The sequence below is a fragment of the Pyrus communis genome, chromosome 15, assembly GCF_963583255.1.
Source record: "Pyrus communis chromosome 15, drPyrComm1.1, whole genome shotgun sequence".
NCBI lineage: Eukaryota > Viridiplantae > Streptophyta > Magnoliopsida > Rosales > Rosaceae > Pyrus > Pyrus communis.
The window spans coordinates 3078744-3101858 of record NC_084817.1 but is presented as its reverse complement, the minus strand read 5'-3'; the positions used below and the strand labels follow the sequence as shown (position 1 = coordinate 3101858).

Sequence of the window (23115 nt, the reverse complement as noted above, 5' to 3'; positions counted from 1 at the left end):
ACATTCGGCTACTGTTCGATGTTAGCTCCAAATAGTAGAGCTTCCCCTTCCTAATACCACAACCAATTATCTTGCGAGTCTGAATGACCTATAAAAGGAAGGCCAAAAAATTGCAAGGCAATATAGGCAACAATTATTTGAGTAACAGATAATAAATTATAGTTAAGAGAAGGAACAATAAGTACAACATCAAGATTAAGAGTATTATAAAGAAAGATGGCGAATTCTTCAGTAATATAGCAGCAATGCCATTGACAACACTGATGATAGTTTGATCGAAAAATATATCGATCTCATATTGACCCAAATTGCCCCTTAAAACGATTTATCATGTCTCACTTTATTCTCTACCGTTCGTGTCACACATTAAGCTTGGAGTCATTTTAAATTTGAAGTAATTTGCCTTAAATGTTGTCTTTAGAACTTTTACATTTTTATTCATATAATACTCTCTGATGATTCAAAGTTTCAAACATAAAGCTGCAAAACCAGACTTTGTTTTCTCAGTTACCAACTCCCTAGTTATATTATTCCATCCAAGCCCTACTTGTGTGTCTCTATTACTTCATGTAGGGTCATTAATTAACTTTCTCAACATGCGTGTCTGGTTTTTTCCACTCGAGTTCGAATCCCCCTCGTAAACAAACCATTTTTACATAAATAAAAGACGCACTCGTAATTTGTAGACTCCCAGTCACCTATTAGACTTTCTTCTTTGAGCCCCCTCAGAGTCTCACCTCCTCTCCTTCCCCAGATCCAAGCTCCCCCTGTTACGTAAAAATGGATGATTACTCCTCTCAAGAAACCCAGAAAACAACCACCTCAAACCGATACGTCGATGATCAAGACGGTCACCACCATCCAAATCCCACCAACCCATTTGTCCAAATCCTCCAACAACCAATCCAATGGCTCCAAATGCTCTCCTCAGAGCTAAACCCTACCTTTGTCCTGGGTGTGGTTCTTGTTTACGGAGTCAGCCAGGGCTTCTCAGGCTCTTATTTCAAAGTGGTCACGGACTACTACTGGAAAGACGTCCAGAAACTCCAGCCCTCTGTTGTACAGCTTTACATTGGACTGTACTATATTCCATGGCTCATGAAGCCGGTTTGGGGCTTGTTGACCGACGTTTTTCCAGTCCGGGGATACAGAAGGCGACCTTATTTTGTCCTGGCCGGAGTTATAGGGACAGTTTCAGCTCTCACGGTTGCATTCAGTGGGAACTTGGCTGCTGTGGTGGCATTGACTTGGTTGATCGGCGTCACGGCAGGTGTGGCGATTGCGGATGTCACGATCGACGCGTGTATAGCCCGGAATAGTATTGAGATACGGTCGTTGGCTTCGGATTTGCAGAGCCTTTGTGGTTTCTGCTCTTCTGCTGGTGCTCTGGTTGGGTACTCTACTAGTGGGTTTTTTGTTCATCATCTTGGTCCTCAGGTACCAAGATTACTTTTTTAAAATTTTATTTTTTCATAATTTATATGCAAATCGTGAACCGACGCATATACTAAAGTAGCTTACTGAAATTACGAGAAGAAAAGTTTATACTTACATGTCAATCTGTGATTAAGAACATGATAAATGATAAGGAGACTCTTATAAAACAAAAACGATCGAGACTCTCTATGGATGCTCTGTTATCTCATGTTTTTTACACAATGTTTTATACTACTAATATGAAAATTAACGGTAAACTGTTAGGTGACAATGAATCCATGGAGAGTCTCACATTTAGAGAGTCTCTTTAGTATTTCTCTTATGGACATTGCTCGAGTCTTTTCTTTATAACAATCATAACATGAAAAATTAGTAATCGTATTTACGTGTGAGACTGTGATTTGCAAATAAAAGAAAATTTTGTTTACGTATTTTCCTTGTACAGGTTTTACATCGTTGATACTATGCAAAGTTGACTGTTTATCATATATGGGTGTGCGTGCATGGCATAATTTTGTGCACCACATACCTTCAAGTTTCAAGAACGACTCATGCAAATATTTATCCAAAAGTTGTGGACGACTAGGAATAGAATAATGAACAACTAATTTTTCGGGTTCTAATTCCTATTGTATATGCATCCCTACGGGCGTGTTTAAGAGAGACTAGAATAAATATTTTTTAATTTTTAAAAATACCTGTTATGTTTACATGCTGTGAGATACAAACGGTCATGCAGTTATTAAATTGTTCATAATTTTTGGTGAGAGGGTTAGAATGATTATTTTTCGGATTTTTGGTTGTCAAAGAATGTTGTGTTAATAAGCGGTTTAGATTATGAATTCTGAAAATTTAAAAATCGACATGTTGTCTTGTGTTGTAGGGTGCATTGGGTCTCTTGGCAATCCCACCAATCTTTCTAACTGTTCTGGGCTTTGTTATATATGAACAAAGATCAACCAACCTTCACTCTCATAGGAAGAAGGTTAGAAATCTAAATCTTCCACTTTTAACCGATTTTGCGTCTTCTCGATCATACGGCCAGTGCATGGCAGTCGATCGGTGCAAAAATGGGTTAACCTCCTTGTTAGAAAAGCTCGAATTTGATCATGTTAAAGTACAAATGTGTTCATGTTTGCAGGCAGTGGAAGACGTGGGAGTGGCAATGAGCGGAATGTACAAAACAATCAAACTACCTCAGGTGTGGAAACCTTCCCTTTACATGTACCTCTCCTTGGCCCTCAGTATTAACACTCAGGAAGGTAATTTTTATTGGTACACTGACCCTTCAGCTGGCCCTGCATTCTCTCAGGTCAATCTCTACAACAAAATTAATATTTCTCGCTGAAGGAGAGTTGTTATTAGCACTCTGAGATACTCATTCTCCACAGAAGAGTTCAGGACGACTGTTTTGGAGTCCTAATAACGATTTCCATCACCAGTTACAGTTGACTTTTTTTTTAGGATCATTTGTTAACTGATTAGCTATTTTTATCCATGAGCAGGAGTTTGTTGGGATGATTTATGCAGTTGGTGCAGTGGCTTCGATAGTAGGAGTTCTGATCTACCACAAGACTCTGAAAAACTACCCTTTTCGGAACCTAGTCTTCTTTGCTCAACTCCTCTACGCCATGTCCGGACTTCTCGACCTAACTTTCATCCTAAGGTGGAACCTAGCTCTAGGCATTCCCGACTACTTCTTTGTGATCATGGAAGAATGCGTGTTTCGAATCGTTACCAAGATCCGATGGATGCCTATGATCGTACTGAGCACGAGGCTCTGCCCTCTAGGCATCGAGGGCACGTTCTTCGCGCTGTTGATGTGTATCGACAGCCTTGGCTCGCTGTCGTCGAAATGGGGTGGAGGAGCAGTGCTTCATGCCTTGAGTGTCACAAGGACTAATTTTACGAACTTGTGGCTGGCCCTTCTGATTAGAAATGTGTTGAGATTTTTGACTATCGGTTTGATTTTCTTGGTTCCCAAGGCTGATCAGCTTGATCTGTTGATTCCTTCTGATCTTTTGACTAAGAATTCTTCTGAATTTAGTGATGTAGATGATCAGAGCTTGGAATTGGTCCCATCGAAGGGGAAGATTGAAGTTTAGGTGCCCAATTTTTTTGGGTGAGAGGAAGTAGTGCCAGCGTAACTTGGTTTTATATAAGATTTGTGACGATTATTGCAATCGCTGCCTCATATATTGTACAAAAATTTACATGACAAGTTTGGTTTGGGGGTACTTATCTTGTAAATGTTGAGAAATGTCTGAAGTTCGGATTCTTTTTTCATCCCCGGTGTATCTTATACCATGGACTATTCATGATGCAAATTACTATTAGACAAAGGTTATTATAGCAATTAGATTGATCATAATTTTGAATGACCACATTATGTATACATAATATGGTTCGTTTGATTATGGACGAACGTACATAAATAGTTCGTTCAACTATAGACAAACGTACATAAATAGTTCGTTCGACTATGGACGAATGTCCTATACAAAGGATTTTGGGCAGATCATATAGGTCTAAAATATTTTACGACTAACACGAATTCACCTAATGGTATTCGGTGTAAAAGTTGCTCTCATCACACAGCTCTGTATCCGCAATCACCTCCTTTCACCCCGTTGACTTGCGTTGACCTGCCCCATCCCAAAGGCCACAAAGTCTTCCTTCGTTTTTTGACCCCTAAAAAAGAAGGTACTTTTTCGTTTTATTATTTGCTGCCCAAAGTCTTTCGATTTTTCCATTCCACCCCCCCCTCTCCTATTAAAAACAACACTTTTCACTGTTGCAACAAAAGAAAAAGTAAATAAATCCAACGGTCTGAATTCTCCATCAAAAAGACCACCGCAACCGAGATCGTAATTGTCTATTTTACCCTCAACTCCGACGCGTCCCTAACCTAGAGACCCTGGTCAAAGTCTTCTTCAACTCTCTCCCACTCCCTTTCTTCCTCCGGCTGTCGCGTCTTCTCTACGAACCCTAATTTTGCTGCAAACTTTTGGGTCGTCACTGTCAGCTCTCACATGGTAATCTAGCTTCTTTATCTCCCAACATTTTTATGCTTTTCTCTATAATTTTTCCTCTGCAATTTCTACATTTATAAGTTTATGCAAAATTAGGGTTTTGTTCTGTAAATTGGATTTTGTATGGAAACTGAGAATCTAGGTTTTTTACTGATTAAGCTTTGATGGGAATTTTCTGATGGGTTTGACAAAATTGGAGTACCAGAGCATTTTAGGCTTAGAAATTGCAATCTTTTTTCTGTTTCCTTAATATGTCAGGTTTTCTTTATTTTCTCTGTTTTCTGAGAAACCAAACAGACTGCTAGGGTTCTGGTTTGTGGGTTTTTCGAAAGGTTACGTTTTTAGAATTTGAAACCGTGTTGAGTGAATGTGAGTTTGCTGTTGAACTTTGTTGTCAAGCATTACAGTATGATACAGGTGTTATATCAATAATGCTTTGTTTTATGATGATTTCGATGTTTTTAGATTGGCGAGTACTTTTTGTGCTTTCATAATATGCGTCCATCGTGTTCAATTGCTGACTAAATTGTACTTTTTTCTTCATATGTAGGCGAACAAGCACACGATCATTCTAATGCAAACTTCTCACAACAAAGCAAGTAGAACATTTATGGACTATGATTCTATAAGTCAAGCAATGGATGGTATGTTTTATTTATGGTTGTTGTTGTGATTACGTTTTATTTATAAAATTGTGTTGGTACATTATCATTGTTATCGTTCTTCAATTCTTTCGACCCCAAAGTGTATTTAGTCTCTGACACCGTGAACTACTTCATCGTGTCATAAAAGGAATCATTGTGTATAAGAAAAAAAAAAAAATGCTTGTGAACTGCTGATTTTTGAATGAAACTGAAGAAAGGGTATAGGTGATTCCAGAGAGGCAGAAAATTGTTTACTTTCACCTATTAGGTAAGTAAGTTTTTCTTGAAAACTGAAGGATGTGATTAGTAATCGGTAGTGCCTCAGTACTTTATCCAGATTCCTAGTGAAGACCTTGGAGCTTATAAAACTCACGTGGGGGTACATGAATGAAATATTAGTTTGCTTGAGTGCTTTCTGTCATGATTGAGTGTGCAGTTGTCCGAGATACTTATTTTAGTTAGGCTGGGAGTTTATAAGTTGTGAGAGCCTACTATATGACATGTGTTTTGATTAGTTTATTTGTGTTCGGTGAAACATGATGGTTCGTGTACATATTAAACTTCCACTTCATATGAGAGAAAACATGTTTCTTCCTTGTCCCTCTTCTTCTTTTGTCTGTACATTTATGTGTTTGACTATATGTTCCTGAGAGTTTTTTAACCCTCCTGGTTCACTGCTGGATACTTCATGGTGAAAAAGGGTGGGAGGGCTCCCAAGATATAATGTGGTTATAACCGCCATTTTTTTGTTTGCATTGACTAGAAGTTAAGCTGTGGTGTGTATAGGTATATGTGGACTATATGAGAGGAAGCTGAGGGAGTTAAATCCAGCAATTAGAGATATCTCTTACGACATCGGAGATCTCTACAATTTCATTGATGGTCTTGCTGACATGAGCGCTTTAGTGTATGCCTCTCTCTCTCTTTCTCTCTCTCAACCAAAATCACACAAAATAGGCACCAAATTATGTATTTTGTAGAATATGTCAATGATCTTCAGATTTGAGTTAGAAAGGTTCCAGTCAACTTCAGTTCTTACCAAATTATGTGTGAAACTGATACGTTATGTCTGGTTTTGGTTTGCAGTTATGACCACTCAATTCAGGGATATCTCCCATACGACAGACAGTGGATTAAACAACGGACGCTTCGACATCTGCAGAAACTTGCACATTGACTAAAGTGATGCTGCAGATTAGGTCTGTAGCAAATCTGCAAAAATGAAAAAGGAAAAGAAAATGGAGTATTTTTAGACTTGAATCGGATTTTAAAGAGATTTAGATATGAAGTGTATAACTACCCGGCTTTCGACTATCCTGGCTTTCATCCGGTCTGTGTGTTATTCTGGTGTTGTAAGCTTTTTATCTGTGCACATAACTTCAAAATTAGATGGTGGCTTTGCCCAAGTTTCAAATGAAAATCAACGTTTGTTGTCGTTTCAGAGCAATTGTTCTTTGTTTCGTAAGCCTCTGGCTGTGATGATATCTGAATCTTGTACTGTTTAACCTTCAAACGGAGATACCCAAAAGTAAGTCTAATTAGTGTGGCTAGAAGTTCAATCAAAACAACTAAGTTACCTATTGCTTTCAAAAGTAGTGGTTTTCCTTCTCAAAAAACAAAAAGTAATGGTTTTTAGCAATTATTGGCTTGTTTGGAAGTGTTTTTCAAATGATTGAAAATGTTTTTTTTATGAAATTGATTTTGGGTATTAAAGTGCTTTTTGCATGAAGGATTTAAAGTATTTTTATCAGCATCTACTCGGACTTTTATTAAGGATTGGTTTAAAATCATTTTCACTACAAGGGCTTTCAATCATTTTAGAAACGATTTCGAATGAGCTCTGTATATTTATTTTAATCAACGGATGAAACTTAACTCTTCTAACAACGAAGGGTGAGAATTCTTATTTTTTTCTTTCCCAAATGCAAATAAACCATTAAAGAGGGATTATTGTCGCATGTGGTCCAATATTCTAGTAAATAAGATGTTGAGTGGTCTAATATTTTAGTGAATAAGATGTTGAGTTTATATGTATACGTTCCGAATTTGAAACTAATCATCTCCTAAATTATATAATTTTGAACTCTCCTCGTCTTCTTAATAATGGTAAAAAATTAAAAAAATTAAATATAAAACGTCTCAAGACCTTGATTATTCTAGTGGCGTTTCATTTTATAATGGTGAAAGATGTCCAACTATGATATGCAAGTTATATTTTAATTTTGGATTAATATAATTTGTAATTTCGTCATCAAATATGAGTTGTAAATTATATTTTCATTTTTGGTTGGAATATATATTCCAAAATTCTAATAATATTAAGACCCAAATTATATTTATCTCCAAAAGGCAAAATAATTTCAGTATTTACGACTAGGGCTTTTGCGGAGCCTCTTTCTGAATTTCTGATCCACACCACCTGCGTTTCACAGTCGTCGTCCTCCGCGGTTTTCAGTTTTGCAGAAGAGAGAGGGCGGATTCGCAATCGGACCAGTAGGGTTAGGGCTTTGCAGGAATTAAAGCTTCAACCTTCCCATACTCCATCGGTAAGCAGATTTGATTTCTGACCATTGAGCTAAATAAATTAGGGATTATGAATTTGGTAATCTCTGCATGGTTTAGATTTTTACTTTGTATGCAAATTTTGGTTCATGTTTTTGATAATTTGTGAATTGACGTTAAAGTGTTGAATTTTGATGCATTTTGTGGGACTGATTTGCAGAAGCTGATGCAAAAATGAGTTCGTTCTCGATTACGCGGAAGAAGACTCCGTTCCAGAAGCACAGGGAGGAGGAAGAGGCAAAGAAAAAGGTGCCGCTGCCGCCATTGATTATTAACTTCGTTGGGCTTGTTGGCTTGGCTTCTGTGGAAGTGAGGTTTACTGACAAAGTACTGTTTTATTCTTTTCGATATTCGTTTCAGAGAGCGGAGGATGAAACAGCTCGCTTATATGCGGAGTTTGTGGAGTCATTTCAAGGGGATAACGCACCGGGGTCGAAGGCCTTTGTTCGAGGAGGAACAATCAATCCCAATGAGAAGGTGAAGCCGGATTCCGAAGGTTAGTATAGCTGAAGAACTACTTACTGCTTTCTGTTCAAGTTCTGATAGTTACAGTTCTCAGTGCTTTGTTTTTATACTATGCCATTTCACAATATGGATAAGTAAAATAGCTTTCTATTATTGTCGGAACACATTAATAAAAGTATGGACCTTTTTATTCATTCGCGGATCGCAGGTGAAAAGTCCAAAGATGGGGTATCTGTTCCAAAGAAGGGGAGTAGGTAAAGAAATGCTTTTGATTAGCCATGCTGCAATACTCTTTGATAAGGCATCATAACTAGGATAATTTATTATGGTGATGGTTTAATATCCTCGGATGGATTTTGTATTTTTTTAAGTTGTTAGTGTTCAAAATAGAAAAGTGGAAAATGATGATTTTCAATAATCAATTTCAGATTAATCAACCCTACTGTTTTACTCTTCTTTTGGTAAAATGTATTGTGATCTTGCAATTATTCATCGAATGCGTTGCCAATCTCTGGGTTTCTTGAATGTTTTAAGTAAGTGTATACTTCTAGTTTGTATAATATCTACATATACATTTTCTTATGCATATTATACTAAATTAGGGGGTGGTGTCATATAGTTGAAGTTCTGTACTATGATTGAAACTCATATAAATGCTAGGTTGATATGAAACATTGTCAGTTCTGTTGCTCTGCACTCTGTGTTGGTGTCAGAGTCAGATGGTTGTTCTGTCCAGCGGAAATTTTAACTGTGTAAATCTACAGTGTTCTTTCTGTTTTCAATGTCATATGAACCTGTTTGGCGACATATTCAGTAGTCACATAGCTTCTTTCATGAGCTTCAGTGTAATGTTGTCCAAATCAATAGCAAAACCAGAAGTTAGGCTTCAAAACCGTTTATACTTCGTTTTAAGTGAGAAAAGCTAGTGCTCACCTGTAGTTACTGCATTATCTCTTCGAAACAACAGAAGTTTTGGCCCGGCTTGGATGAGCTTTTATATACTTTTCTTTTCTATAGAAGCAGTGAGAAACAGTAGCCCATTGTTGTTTTCAATGGTGTATGTTTATAATTTCTGAACTAAAGCTGATGTAGATCGTTGATTTGTTTGTTTTTGTTTTTGTTGTAAGCTTACTTTCTAAGGGAACGTCTCAAAACTCATTTGGCAAAATGTTTCCGCACTGTATTTTACTTTTGTCATTTTAACGTAAAAGTATTTGAGAATGGAGTAATCAAACAGCCCCTCTAAGGTAGCTGTCGAAGGGGCTTGGTTAGGAATAAGCTATGGTTGAGTAGTTGTTGGTATACTTCATTCTATGTATTTTAATAATCATTTTCCTGGAAAAGAGCTTCGATAACAAGCACATTTGCTATTAAATTATCTTCTGCAGGTATGTTCCATCTTTCTTACCACCACCTTTGGCATCCAAGGGGAAAGAATCTGAGAAGAAGGTTAGTACCCTGATAGAGGTAATAGCTTTTGTTTATACTTAGTATCAATACTATCAAATTGAATTGTGTATCGATTCTAAATATTCTTCATACACACTGCAGAGGGAGGAGGAGAGACCGAGGGAGAAAGAAAAAGGAAAGTCTCGAAACATAGATCATTTTATGGAAGAGTTGAAGCGTGAGCAGGAGATGAGGGAGAGGCGAAATCAAGAGCGTGAAAGTTGGCATGATGGGCGGCAGATTGAGAATTCTACAGTACGTATTTCCCTAATTGATTCTGGTTTTCAATTTTCTAGGAATCCTAGTGAGTTGGATGGTATATCTTCACTTTAGCATGGGTTTGTTATGAGTTGGTTAAATGACTTTTCCAGTTCTCAATGCATGTTTTTCTTGTTGTTGTAGCATTTGAGCCTGGTTATATTAATAGGTTTTTGATTTAATGAATACATGCAAATAAACTTTGTCATTGTTGAATTACATTTTATTTTTGTTTACTGTTATTATTTAGTTGGTTCCTATGAAAATTTCTGTTTTGTGTTTCATTACATCTTTACGTTATCTCTATGTCATACAGATCTTTTATCTTGGCATCATATGTTTTCTTGTTTCTTTATAAAAACATATATTCATTAAGCCATACCTTGTCAGCCATCCAGTCGCTTTGATGAACTTCCTGATGAATTTGATCCAAGTGGAAAGCTTCTTGGATCATTTGATGATGGTGATCCACAAACTACTAATCTATATGTTGGAAATCTTTCGCCAAAGGTTTGGTCTTCTTCTTCTTCTTCTTCTTTATTTTTTATTTTTTATTATTTTATTATTTTATTATTTTTTTTTTTTCAGAGGGTTTGTTTTGACTTAGTACTCTTTTACGCATGATGCCAAGAACTTGCCACTCTAAGTTATTATATGTTTCTCATATGGCTAGGTTGATGAAAATTTTCTTTTGCGAACTTTTGGAAGATTTGGGCCTATTGCTAGTGTGAAAATAATGTGGCCTAGGACAGAAGAGGAGCGAAGGCGCCAAAGAAATTGTGGCTTTGTAGCTTTCATGAACAGAGCTGATGGACAGGCGGCGAAAGATGAAATGCAAGGTTGGTTATTTTCAGTTACCATACAATTGAGAGCCTGAGGCTTAATCATGGTAGATGTTTTGAATATGTATCTGAGTTCTCTCTGTGAAGATAGAGTTATCTCCTTATTTGGATTTCATGTTGCTTGGTTTATAAATTTTCTACTAATCTCATAAAATTGACTTTGTTCAACAAATTGCTAGTCAATGTTATTTCCTCGTCCTATAAACTTTTATTTACTGAGGAATGAAGGATGGGAAAGTAATTAACAAAAAAGTTTGTTATGCAGGAGTGGTGGTTTATGAGTATGAGTTGAAGATTGGGTGGGGCAAGTCTGTTGCTTTACCATCACAAGCTCTACCTGCTCCCCCTCCAGGACATATGGCCATCAGGAGTGAGGTTTGTTTCATTTTCATTGTAATTTTTTTCCTGTTGTTTATTTCTCCTAAAATTTGAAGTTTTCTGGCTAATTATTTGTGCAATAAGGATTTGACATTTTCAGCATTACTTAACACTTAAGATGGATTATTGAAGCTAACATTCTTTTTTGTTGACAGGGTTCGACTGTAATCTTGTCTGGTCCATCAGGTTCATCAGGCCCACCTGTCACTTCTGTTCCTAGTCAGAATTCTGAACTGGTAAGCTGCCTAGGTCTTTTGTAGTCACCATTTTTATTTGTCCAATATTGCAATCTTGCCAATCTTTGGATGTGTTTTTGGTGAATAGGTTCTTACTCCAAATGTTCCTGATATAACCGTCGTTCCACCAGTGGATGATCACCTCCGCCATGTGATTGATACAATGGCTTTGTATGTTCTGGATGGTGGATGTGCCTTTGAACAGGCTATTATGGAGAGAGGTAGAGGGAATCCTCTTTTCAACTTCTTGTTTGAACTTGGCTCAAAAGAGCACACCTACTATGTTTGGAGACTCTATTCATTTGCTCAGGTATATCCTTTGTTCTACGTGTATGCACAATTGCACATGCATTAGATTCCTAGGCAGTTCGGTAAAAAGACTTAAGCTTGTCTGTCATTTGGTTGCTGAGTGATCTTAGCTTTTGCTTCTTGAAGCTTCTTCATATAAAATATCTGTAATCTATAGGACTGAAGATTTACATTAATATTGTGAATGCAGGGTGATACTCTACAAAGGTGGCGAACAGAACCTTTCATTATGATTACTGGTAGTGGAAGGTAAATCAAACCTACTTTACCTCCTTCTGTGACTCAGTTATTTTGAAACCATAGGTGTTGGCAGTAAGTTGGTGCATTGGACCATAATACTGATCTGTCTGTATATCTATTTTTTTTTCTCTAGATGGATTCCACCACCTCTGCCAACAGCAAAAAGCCCAGAACATGAGAAAGAGGTCGGTACAACATATGCTGCAGGAAGAAGCAGGGTAAGTGTCTTGTCACATGCACTTGCCGGATGAATTTACTTTGTATGTTTTCTCATAGTGCAACTTTCTTTGCATTAATATTGCAGCGTGTAGAGCCAGAAAGAACACTTACTGATTCACAGAGGGATGAATTTGAAGATATGTTACGTGCATTAACGTTAGAGAGGAGTCAGATAAAGGATGCTATGGGGTTTGCATTGGACAATGCTGATGCAGCTGGGGAGGTAAATTTTGAGAATAGTCACTTATCAGTTTCTTATTCAACTGTACGATATTACCAGAGATGTATTAACCAGTGGGGAGTATCAAAAGAAAAGAAATGGAAGAAAGGACTAGTTCTGCGTGTACACATTTCTTAGATTGTTTTGTGTTGCAGATAGTTGAAGTTCTTACAGAATCTTTGACTCTTAAGGAGACCCCTATCCCAACCAAAGTAGCAAGACTCATGCTTGTCTCTGATGTGCTTCACAATAGCAGTGCTCCGGTAAAGAATGCATCTGCATATCGCACCAAATTTGAAGCTTCATTACCAGACATAATGGAGAGCTTTAATGATTTGTATCGTAGCATAACAGGAAGGATCACTGCTGAGGCCCTTAAGGTACGATAATGATAGTTTCATCCTGCTGTAGTAAATATATTTGTATATATTTTCTTTTTCTTTTCTTTTTCTATCATTTGTTGAACTAACTTGAAAATCTGCAGGAAAGAGTTCTGAAAGTATTGCAAGTATGGTCGGACTGGTTTCTTTTTTCAGATGCTTATGTGAATGGATTACGGGCTACTTTTCTTCGGTCTGGGAACTCTCATGTGGTCCCCTTTCACTCCATATGTGGTGATGCGCCTGAAATAGACAAAAATACCACTTCCGAAGATACAAGTGATGCTACTAAAACCAATCAAGATGCTGCTTTGGCAATGGGCAAAGGAGCAGCTATGAGGGAGTTAATGAGTCTTCCCCTAGCTGAGTTGGAAAGACGCTGCAGACATAATGGATTGTCTCTTGTTGGTGGTCGAGAAACAATGGTTGCACGTTTGCTTAGTCTTGAAGAAGCAGAAAAACAAAGGGGCTATGAATTAGATGATGACTTGAAATTTGCTCAGAAGCATTCAAGTTCAGCTAGAAATTCAAGTAGCCGCAGAGAAAGGAATATTGAACCAGACCCAGTGGAAACGTCTGGATGGAATCGTTATGTAGAGGATGAGAGAGAGTCTCAAGGGAAGGGTTCCCTACCGTTGGCCCAGACCTTTCCCATTCCACAGCCTGAACTAAAAGCTTTTACAAAGAAAGAAAAGAGTGACCCTATTCTACCAGCTTCTAAATGGGCGCGAGAGGATGATGATAGTGACGACGAACAAAGGCAGGCTCGGGGTCTTGGGTTAAGCTACTCATCTTCCGGAAGTGAAAATGCTGGTGATGGTCCAAGTAAAGTTGATGAGATGGAGGTTGCAACTGATGCAAGCATTCAAGCACAACCTGACAGTGGAATTAGTGAGGAGCAGAGGTGTGTCTAGTTTCATTTGTTAGCAAGAATGCTTTTAGGAACCTTACGAAATTGTACTTATATTTTGCTTGACTGTTTTACTGCAGACAAAAGTTGAGACGTTTGGAAGTCGCTTTGATAGAATATCGTGAATCTCTTGAGGAGCAGGGAATAAAAAATCTTGAAGAAATTGAGAGGAAGGTTTTAATGCATCGGAAACGGCTTGAATCAGAATATGGATTATCAGATTGCAGTGGATATGCTTCTGGGAGTAGTAAGTTCTTTAGTTAATAACTCAATACATATGCCTTGAGATGCGTTCAGACTGTTTCAGGTGTTATTAATTTGGGTACAACGTTGGACTGGGATGGTGACATTTATTGGAAACACTGTTTCTCTTTTCTTTTTTTTTCTTTCTAAATTTTAATAATGCTTGATTTGTATCATAATTTCCCCCCTTTGTATTCTTTAGAGAGAACATCCTCAGAGAGGGACAGACGGGATGCCGATACTCGTGATGCTTCAAGAAAGCGGCACCGCAGTGGAAGCCAAGGTGATAGTCCACTACAAAGATCATCAAACAGAGATCGGGAAAGGGAACATGATTTAGACAGAGACCGGGAAAGGCAGCGGGATAGAAACAGAGACAGACCTCGTGATTTTGAAGTTGATAGGGGGAGGGGCCGGGACCTGGATCGTGAGAAGAGTGGAAGTAGAGACAGGGATGACCATGAGAGAGATAGAAGCAGGGAAGGAGACAGGGATAGGAGGAGAAGAATGAAATGAGTCTATCCTGAAGAACTCTTGAAAAGAGTCGGGAATCTAATCGATAATTTCCAAAATTTGAGTCCTTTGGGTCGTTTTGGAATCGTGGTACAATGTTTCTAGATGAAGCAATGTCGTGGCCAAGATGTAGTTAAGCAGGCGTCTGATGGAAGAAGAATTCTTTGGGTTCCAAGTGTTGCAGAACATGTTCTGTGTTTTCTAGTGATTAGTTACATCCTGTAACAGGAATTTAGTTCTTGTTAACCAATATTTGTTGGTAATTATAAAATGGTTTCGCGTCTTCATTGCTTTTTGTAGTGCCACATTTTGGTACTGGTTTGGTAATCCACCAGCAGTGAGTGGTTAATCTCAAATGAAGCCATCAAAATCCTACCTTTGTTTTTCTGAAGTTCAAATTTACCGCGTCCGATTGCAGTTTTCTGTAACTCAACAGTTGAAATGTATGTGATTGTTTAGCTTCGAGTTCAAAGCTTCGTTTTGGTTTCCTATTGATGTACTATTTCTTGGTGCTTATGGTCATTCCGCTATCGGACTCGGATTTGTTTTCGGCTTGTGGACTTGAATTTTCGGTGCTTTCCGACTGCAGAGGTTTTACATTTGAATGGAATCAACGGAGAAAGAATTTGCTAGTATGCTCAAGGCTTTGAGAGAAAATAAGTAACCTTACAGTGCAAAAAACCTGAACCCTAACCAGGATGTGAAACAGGCAGTGGCCCTTTATCAGAGTAGTGGAAAAGTGTTGAACTCTTACATGACGGCATAGGTTTGAACCAGTCGGTAGCTAACCTAACATCTAATCTAACAAAATCTATTGTTTGACTAAAAAAAAAAAAACCAGAATGTGGAACAGTTACACTGAAAACCCTAAAAGCTAGGACTGCGGACGGAGCTTAGCTTCCTCAGTAACCACTTCTTCCGCAGCGCCCCAGCCAAGGCCAGGAATGTCTGCTTTTCTCTCATTTTCTAATAGACCACACGCATCATCATCCATATCTGCTGAAGCTTGATGTGCATTGATTGCCTTTTCCATTGATGTGTAGTTATTTTTCTCCTCATTGTCTACGAGTTTCGCAACCCGACCTACCATCTCCGTTGGAGACTTTTGCGTATCCTTGCCCATTTTCTGTGCTTTTTTGGAGTGTCCGGTGTTTGGTGATGCCACAGTTGGCCGCTTTCTCTGTTGATCGGATATTTCAATGTCCTCGGCTAACAATTGCAGATCTCCTGATGCTCCATTCATCTCTAATTCGAACACAATAGGGCCAGCTTCCATTCCTCCACCCTGCCTACGTCGAACTTTCTATTTACGCCAATCTTGCTCAAATCGCTGTAACAAGTTGGTCGGTTCCTGCAAACATGTCATACACAACAACTTGGTCGGTTCGTTCTACACGTAAACAAGTTATCAAGATAAAAACAACTGGAGAGTGTTACACACCTTAATGTAAGCTTCCCAAATGTCATCCTCAGCGGTTATCATTTGTTGAGTTTCATCCCACATAAATCCACTGAGTGAGAAGACTGCTGGTGTAGTCATGCTGCTTCACCAAGCATACATATCGATCTTTTAGAGCGTGTTTGTCACCCTAAAGTCCAAATTTCATATTAAATGATTCAAGCATTTGAGCCCATGCTTCCTCACTGAATGTGTGATTAACCTTGTTCCCACGATGCAACTAGTCTATCATAAGATAAAATAAATGGCGGTCCATTGCCGGTGTCCAATCTAACGTCAAGGGAATAACGGGCATGTAGGGCATGTCATTCTTCTCCCCATCTACACGAGGATACAAACATCAACTAAATTGTCTTTTGAGAAAGTAACGATAGCATACCAGTCCTCAAAATCTGCTAATTCACCATATGGATCTGAATTGCACGCCAAACGACTGTATCTTCCATCATAAGTTTCTTCTCGAAAATAACACACAATTTGTTGTAGCCTGGTATAGTTTTAACTCTATATGATCGAGCATCTGGATGGTTCTGCATGCATTATATTTAAGTAGCAGGAAACTAACAAACTTTTGAGTTAATCAAGAAGGAGAAGCTTACCTTTGTATAACCATCCCAGTCACTATCCTCAGCTACAACCATTTCTTGTTATTCATCCCACGAAAACCCGTCGTGCTCAAGAAGAATCTTGATGACATTGTACTGCTTTCGGACATGTTTGAACCGATTCTTCAAAACATCTTTATCATGGTGAGATTTGAATCATGCATTGAAAGATACAACCATGTCTACCCAAGCCTGAGTTATGAAAGTTTGTCCTAGTCTATTTCCGCCGTAAACCTGGTCTTGTAACAACTCAAGGAGGTAAGGATCCATTATTGGTGTCCAATATGTCCTCACTGACAGTTGGAGTCTGGCTCCCCTCTCCTTCCCGTACAGAAATAAAGATCGACTTGAAGTAATCCTTCATTCTTGGCAAGATTTAGGGACCGGAAACAAAATCAAAGGAAAAAGAAGTAGACATTTCACGCGACAGAACAGACTACATTTCTAAAACATAGTACGACCATCCTCTGTCTATAACTCAGTCATATAACAACGTAAAAAGCTATATATAAAAAAAGAAATAACGATCAGGCCATCGATACTTGTTTTGCTTATCTTATGACTAACGGTAAGCAGATCACCTACTTACAACAATGTCTACCATTTTGAAGATTGACTCAGAACTTCCTCTCAAGAAACAAAAGAACGAGTTCTATATGCTTCCGGATCAGCTCATCAAGCACGAGAACAGCACACTACCAAACACTAACCTCCCGACACTAGTCTCTTAAACTGAAACATCTATCGTACATTGTACATTCCAACAACAACGCAAACCTTGGTCTTAGGTTCATGACAAGGAAACGATACAAACCCGTGGTTACTCCTTGAACTTCATCATCGAAGTCTACATCATGGCTTGATCGACTGTATCTACCCATACATGAAGCATAAATCGTTGAAATTCAACACTCGTTTAGTTCTGTAAGGCCGTGCATCCGGATGAACCTTCATGCATTCAATGTTGTTTCGTACTCACAGAACAGAACATACTTATACAAATGACCGAGAGTAGGGAAACAACTGCACCTCGTTGTAAGCATCCCACACGTATTCATCAGCTACCACCATCTGACGACTTTCGTCCCAAGAAAACCCGTCCTGACCAAGAAGACTCTTCACGTCATTGAACAGCTTCCACAAAGTCGTATACCGGCTTTTCAAAACATCTTTGTCGCAACGAGAGCCGAATTGTGCATTAAACACGCTGAGCATTTCGGTCCAGACCTGGTTGTTAGAAGTATGGCCAACACGAGCTCCTCTACGCATTTGCTCCAACATAAGATCAATAAACTAGCGTTCCATCGTTGCTGTCCAATATGTCCTCGACCGATCATTATCTCTTGCTGCCGTTTGGCAACCCATTTTTCCTTCTCCAATCAACACTGGCATACATAGCACAACACAGTTTATACCATTTCTTCTAATGAAAATGTTAAATTTATCAAAACCCAATTGCTTACATTGGCACATTCAGTAGAATTTCAACAGGATAAGCTGCGAGAAATTTTTGAAGCGTTACCTGAAACACTCGTCATTACTCCACAACGTCCACGTGTTATAATATAGGCGGGCGACAAAATTGATACGGGTAAATTAATGAAAAAACAGATATACGTGTTATCATTTGAGTGGAATTGTACCACCACACAGCGGCATTTTGGCTACACCGGTAACGAATCTACAACCAATTTGCCACATTTATGGAAAATTCATTAAACCCAACAAGGAAAAAATGAGCGAAAACTTGAAAGCTGAAATCTTTAGCTCTGGAAACCTTAAAAGCTTCATTTTTTCCTTGTTTTTTTTTAACAATGCAGCACAGTAATTGAAGGTGAAATTCCGAATTCGAATTTGGGATATTTACTGTGACAATGTCCGTATCCAAAATTATAATAGCAGGCATCGGCCGTCAGAAATCAGAAAACATAATAACTTAACCCATGAAAAGGGATTTTTTTAATAAAATTGGGTCCATGGGATTTCCTTTGAGTAAAACTACTTGTGAGTGAAATGGATCAGATTTGACTCACATAGATGATAAGATGTATAATGTTTACATTTAATTTGATACTTAATAATAGCTAGCTTATTGTGCAACTTTGTCCAATCTTATTTCCCCTTAAATTAGAATATTCCCTCCATCGTTGTATAGAGAAAGTAAAATTATCAAGAATTAGCTTATGCCCATTCTTGTGGAAATAACGAATAAGGTGGAAGTTGGAACCCCCTTTTATCAAAAAGCATTAATGGTCTCGGTTATTTTTGGCCAGCTTATGCGGGTTGAGAGAATAAGATTACTATAGTAGACCGATGACCAAACTTTACATTTAACTCGACTCATCTAACCTTTTATATTCATTTTTCTCAAAATGAAAAAGACATATTGCATGAACAAAGAAAATTGTTAACCCCAACTGTGTCAAAGACTCGCATGAAAACTAAAAAACACAATGATTGTACAAAGTAGTTTGGTCGATCGATGTACAAATCTATTCCTTCACAGTTTCAAAACTAGAAATTAAAGATCCTTATGAGGAATCATTTGGTGTTGAGGCAGCAATGGATGATCATGCATGTCAAGTGGAAGTTCTGGAATTGGTGCTTCGAGCTGAAGAACCTTCATCACTAGTCCGGCTTTTGGCCTTCCCTCACTGTTGGGGTGAGTGCACCATAATCCAACAACTAACAAGCATTCCATTTCGTTTTGATCAAAATTCACTTCCAATCTCTCGTCAGCTACACATAGAGGATTTCCTGCAAGGTAGAGTTGCAAACCCAACTCACAAGTGGCATGTAAAATCCCCCGTCCTGGTAAGTCCTCCTTCCACACGCAAGTTCCAAGGCTACAACTCCAAAACTAAACATGTCAGATTCCTTACTGGCTCTCCCTCCGTTTGCATATTCAGGGGCAATGTATCCGAAAGTCCCTACCACTCCTGTTGTCTGAGTCTTGAACCCGGGATCCACGAGCTTTGCAATCCCAAAATCGCCAAGCTTAGTGCTGAAATCATTGTCTAACAATACATTAGCTGATTTGATATCCCTATGAAGAACGCACTGTTCTGCATCTTCGTGTAGATAGTGAAGAGCCGCTGCCAAGCCCAAAGCTATCTTATACCTGAAACTCCATTGCAATGTTGTCCTGGAGCCAAATAGGTGTGTGTCAAGGCTGCTGTTAGGCATGTATGCATAAACAAGTAAGCATTCGCCTTCCTCATGACACCATCCGATGAACTGCACCAGATTCCTATGCATTAAGCGGCATATTATCTTCACTTCGTTGATGAAGACTTTCTCGTAATGCTCAGATTCCGGGAAGATCCTCTTCACAGCAACCGTGAAGCCTAGATCTTGTACGGTTCCTTTATAAACTTGTCCTGACCCCCTGCGACCCAACCTTCTGTCATTTGCAAATCCATTGGTGGCTGCAACTAGTTCTTGGTAAGAAAATCGCTTTGGCAAGGCTAATCTCTCAAGATCCGAATTTATTGAGCACACTGATTTGGGGTACTTCTTGTGAAGCTGAGTCTTGTTTCTTCGTTTTCTCATCACCAAAACCCAACATATGACCAAACCAAACATCAGTACGAAAAATACTAAGAAAGAAGAGACAACGACCTCAATCAAGAATGCCTTCTTCTTTTTGTTCTTCTAAGACTAGGAAACAAATGATCCATAATTCCGTCCGGGTGGTATGTAAAAATCAAAGTGAGGTTTTTCGATGTAGCATCATATAATATCGATACATAAGCTGTTTTCCCATCATTGCTGCTTAGATTCCAACTGGTATTAACAGCTGAGGAGATTTGATTTATATTGATCCCAACGTGTGATCCCGGTGGATCCCACTGTGAGTTTGAGTAAGTGTCAAACTCAACTGTTACAATTTTGTTTTCGGATTCTGCAAAATAAGTGGTGGAGTTGAATAATCCTAGACCACCGCCGGCAGAGTTAGGTGGAATTGAAAATCCAACAGGAGCAAGGAAAAAGGCAAATCCATCGCCAAATTCGCGACCATAAGATTGAATCGTGAAACTGAAATGTGTAGAAAAACTTGCTAGTGACCCTGTGGTAGAGTCCCATAGGTGGAAAGGTTCTGTATATGTGCATCGTCCAACGGAAAATAGTTCAGGATGATCATTTAGTCCAGCCAGCATGTATGGGCCATGCACGGCATCACCTTCATAGAGTATGTTTGTATCATCGCTGTATTCATATATGGTGAATGAAAGGTTCGATGAAAGGGGACTCGAAAAACATGGACGAGCTACGACAGAGAAATAAACGAAGAAAATGAAGTGACAGAGGTAGCAATTATTCAAGTAGTGATGAAGACAAAAAGTTACCTTCCTGCTTAGAAGCATTGTAACTTTCTGCAAATTATTAAGAGCTAGGTACACCAAACTCTGCACGAGAAACAATCGAGGAAACTTGGGAGATATATAAGAAAGGGCTTAGAATTTGTGTTCTGTATTAAAAGTTATATCCAAGCCTTGGAAAAATCTACTAAAAATGTTGCTGCCCCTTCAAGTGCATTTGAGAGATTCTATATCTTGAACGAGACGTATACTATAAGTCGGCGGTGTTGTGTTGTGGGGGGTTCGAGGATATCGATGTATTGACAGTGCCATTTGTTGAATTTGTCAAAGAGACAGGCGGACGGTCCATCTCCAACAACACTGATACTGTCTTTAATTTGGTAATTATTACCTACATAAATCTGTCAGGTGTGAGGTTTATTACAAAGACTTTAGTTTTAGTTTTGAGTGGGTTATGGTGTTTAAATTTTCTTTCTTTCTTTCTTTTTCTGGCTGATGTGGGATATTCAACACGCTCTCTCACGTGGAAGCCAATTAGTGGGTTACACGTGAGAGATCCACACATCGACGACCACGTGGAGTCAAGGGCACTCACCTAGCACACTAGGCCAAGGGACCCACTATCATCGTGCGGGCCAAAAGGGACCCGCCCTATCACTTGGTAGTGCGACCCACTTCCTGGCTTTGATACCATGTTAACTTTATTAGAGAGACAGGCCGACGACCCACATCTAACAACACCGATACTGTCCCAACTTGATAATTACCACCTGCATAATCCGTCAGGTATGGAGTTTTACCACAAAAACCTTGGTATTAGTTAGAGTGGGGTTAAAATATTTAAATTTTCTTTCTTCTTATGAAGAAAGATGGGGTTCCACCATAAAACCAATTGGCAGTATGGGGAGTAGCTCAACTTACTTATAAGCTCACACAATGTTCCTCCTCCTATCAATTTTAGATTTATTCTCAACACATCCCCTCACTTGTGACAATTTTTCAAGCCTAACAAGTGGACAACACAATGGGGTGACATGTAGCGCATGTAGCCTTTTGGCTTCACACGTAGGACAATCGGCTCTGATACCATGAAAAAAGTTGAAGTTCCACCAAAAAACCAATTGTTAATACGGGGAATAGCCAAACTTACTTATAAGGCCATGTAACATCTTTTCTCCTAGCAATGTAAGATTCATACTCAACACCTTTGGCATTGTTAGAAGTTACACTTCTTCGCGACTTACATATTAGGAACCATTGTTTGTTACTACGTACTTGCAAATCACAGTATAATTAATTAATTATAAGTCACAAAAAAGACGGAAGAAACTCAAATGAGTGGAAAGCTCGAAAGGATACACCTCTTCTTGAGGGAAGTTGTTTTGGTATAATTGGAAGAGTCTCGTATCGCTCTATCTCGTCAAGTGACTTTTTCTTAAAGTTTTGCATTGAAAGAATGTCTATCCAGGTCTGCTTGTTGTAGAAAAAGGTATGTAGGCTAAAAATTATATTTGTTATTGATACATGAATGTGGAAAAATGGAAGAGAATGCAAATGGAAGAGAATGCTTAATTTTTTCTCATTGTGTTTCTCTACAAGATTACAAGGATATATATACATGATACAAGTGTGTAGGTAGGACAAGGTAGCCGTCCTAGTGTGTAGGTAGGACGGCTATAGAGGACAAGGTAGGACGGCTTGACGACTGTAGGACGGCTTGACGGCTGTAGGACGACTTGACGGCTATAGGACGGCTGTAGGACGGCTTGACGGCTGTAGGACGGCTGTAGGACGGCTTGACGGCTGTAGGACGGCTAGTGTGTAGGTAGGACAAGGTAGGACGGCTTGACGGCTGTAGGACGGCTTATTCTTCCAATAATAATATTATATACAATTACACAAGGACTCCAATCATATTCCTTATTTGTCTAACACTCCCCCTCAAGTTGGAGAGTGGATGTCAAGAACTCCCAACTTGCGTAACATACCCGAAAACTTTTCTTTCCCAAGAGGTTTGGTAAACAAGTCTGCCAACTGTTGTGCCGTACCCACATGCTTGGTCTCTATTGTGCCATCTACAATTTTATCTCGTATAAAGTGACAATCCATCTCAATGTGACGAGTTCGTTCATGAAAAACAGGATTGGCAGCTATATGTAACGCTGCTTGATTATCACAAAATAAAATGGAAGGACCATCCAAAGGAATGTTCAAATCCTTCAACAAAAAACGAAGCCAAACTATCTCGCAACAAGCACCTGCCATGGCCCTATATTCTGCCTCTGCTGAAGAGAGCGAAACGGTTTTCTGTCGTTTTGTCCGCCAAGAAATCAAAGAACCGCCCAAGAATACACAATACCCAGTGGTCGAACGGCGAGTGATAGGGCAACCT

General features: G+C 38.9%; 3 protein-coding genes and 1 pseudogene across 4 annotated transcripts; 3 read left to right on the top strand and 1 right to left on the bottom strand.

Annotated features, from left to right (window-relative positions):
* The first annotated feature begins 780 nt into the window (after positions 1-780).
* On the top strand, positions 781-3542 carry LOC137716926 (probable folate-biopterin transporter 6). The gene is made up of 4 exons (XM_068456275.1): positions 781-1437; positions 2321-2422; positions 2579-2749; positions 2943-3542. The coding sequence occupies exons 1-4, from the start codon at positions 781-783 to the stop codon at positions 3540-3542; spliced, it is 1530 nt and encodes a 509-aa protein (XP_068312376.1).
* Positions 3543-4336: 794 nt separating this feature from the next.
* Positions 4337-6552, top strand: LOC137718033 (enhancer of rudimentary homolog). Its single transcript, XM_068457553.1, has 4 exons — positions 4337-4472; positions 5020-5113; positions 5900-6020; positions 6200-6552. Exons 1-4 carry the CDS (start codon positions 4470-4472, stop codon positions 6288-6290), a joined length of 309 nt encoding a protein of 102 aa, XP_068313654.1. The 5' UTR covers positions 4337-4469; the 3' UTR covers positions 6291-6552.
* A 915-nt stretch (positions 6553-7467) lies between these two features.
* Positions 7468-14712, top strand: LOC137717977 (protein RRC1-like). Of its 2 annotated transcripts, none has more exons than XM_068457505.1 (18): positions 7468-7659; positions 7836-7924; positions 8036-8171; positions 8349-8394; positions 9529-9589; positions 9692-9844; positions 10238-10357; positions 10521-10686; positions 10955-11064; positions 11223-11303; positions 11392-11613; positions 11803-11861; positions 11986-12070; positions 12157-12294; positions 12447-12671; positions 12776-13575; positions 13662-13828; positions 14027-14712. In XM_068457505.1, the coding sequence occupies exons 2-18, from the start codon at positions 7850-7852 to the stop codon at positions 14338-14340; spliced, it is 2958 nt and encodes a 985-aa protein (XP_068313606.1). In that variant the 5' UTR covers positions 7468-7659; positions 7836-7849; the 3' UTR covers positions 14341-14712. The 2 variants fall into 2 exon arrangements, with proteins under 2 accessions (XP_068313606.1, XP_068313605.1); XM_068457504.1 differs by having other exon boundaries at positions 9529-9607.
* A 4210-nt stretch (positions 14713-18922) lies between these two features.
* LOC137718110 (L-type lectin-domain containing receptor kinase IX.1-like) lies at positions 18923-21417 on the bottom strand (annotated as a pseudogene).
* Between the last annotated feature and the right edge of the window lie 1698 nt (positions 21418-23115).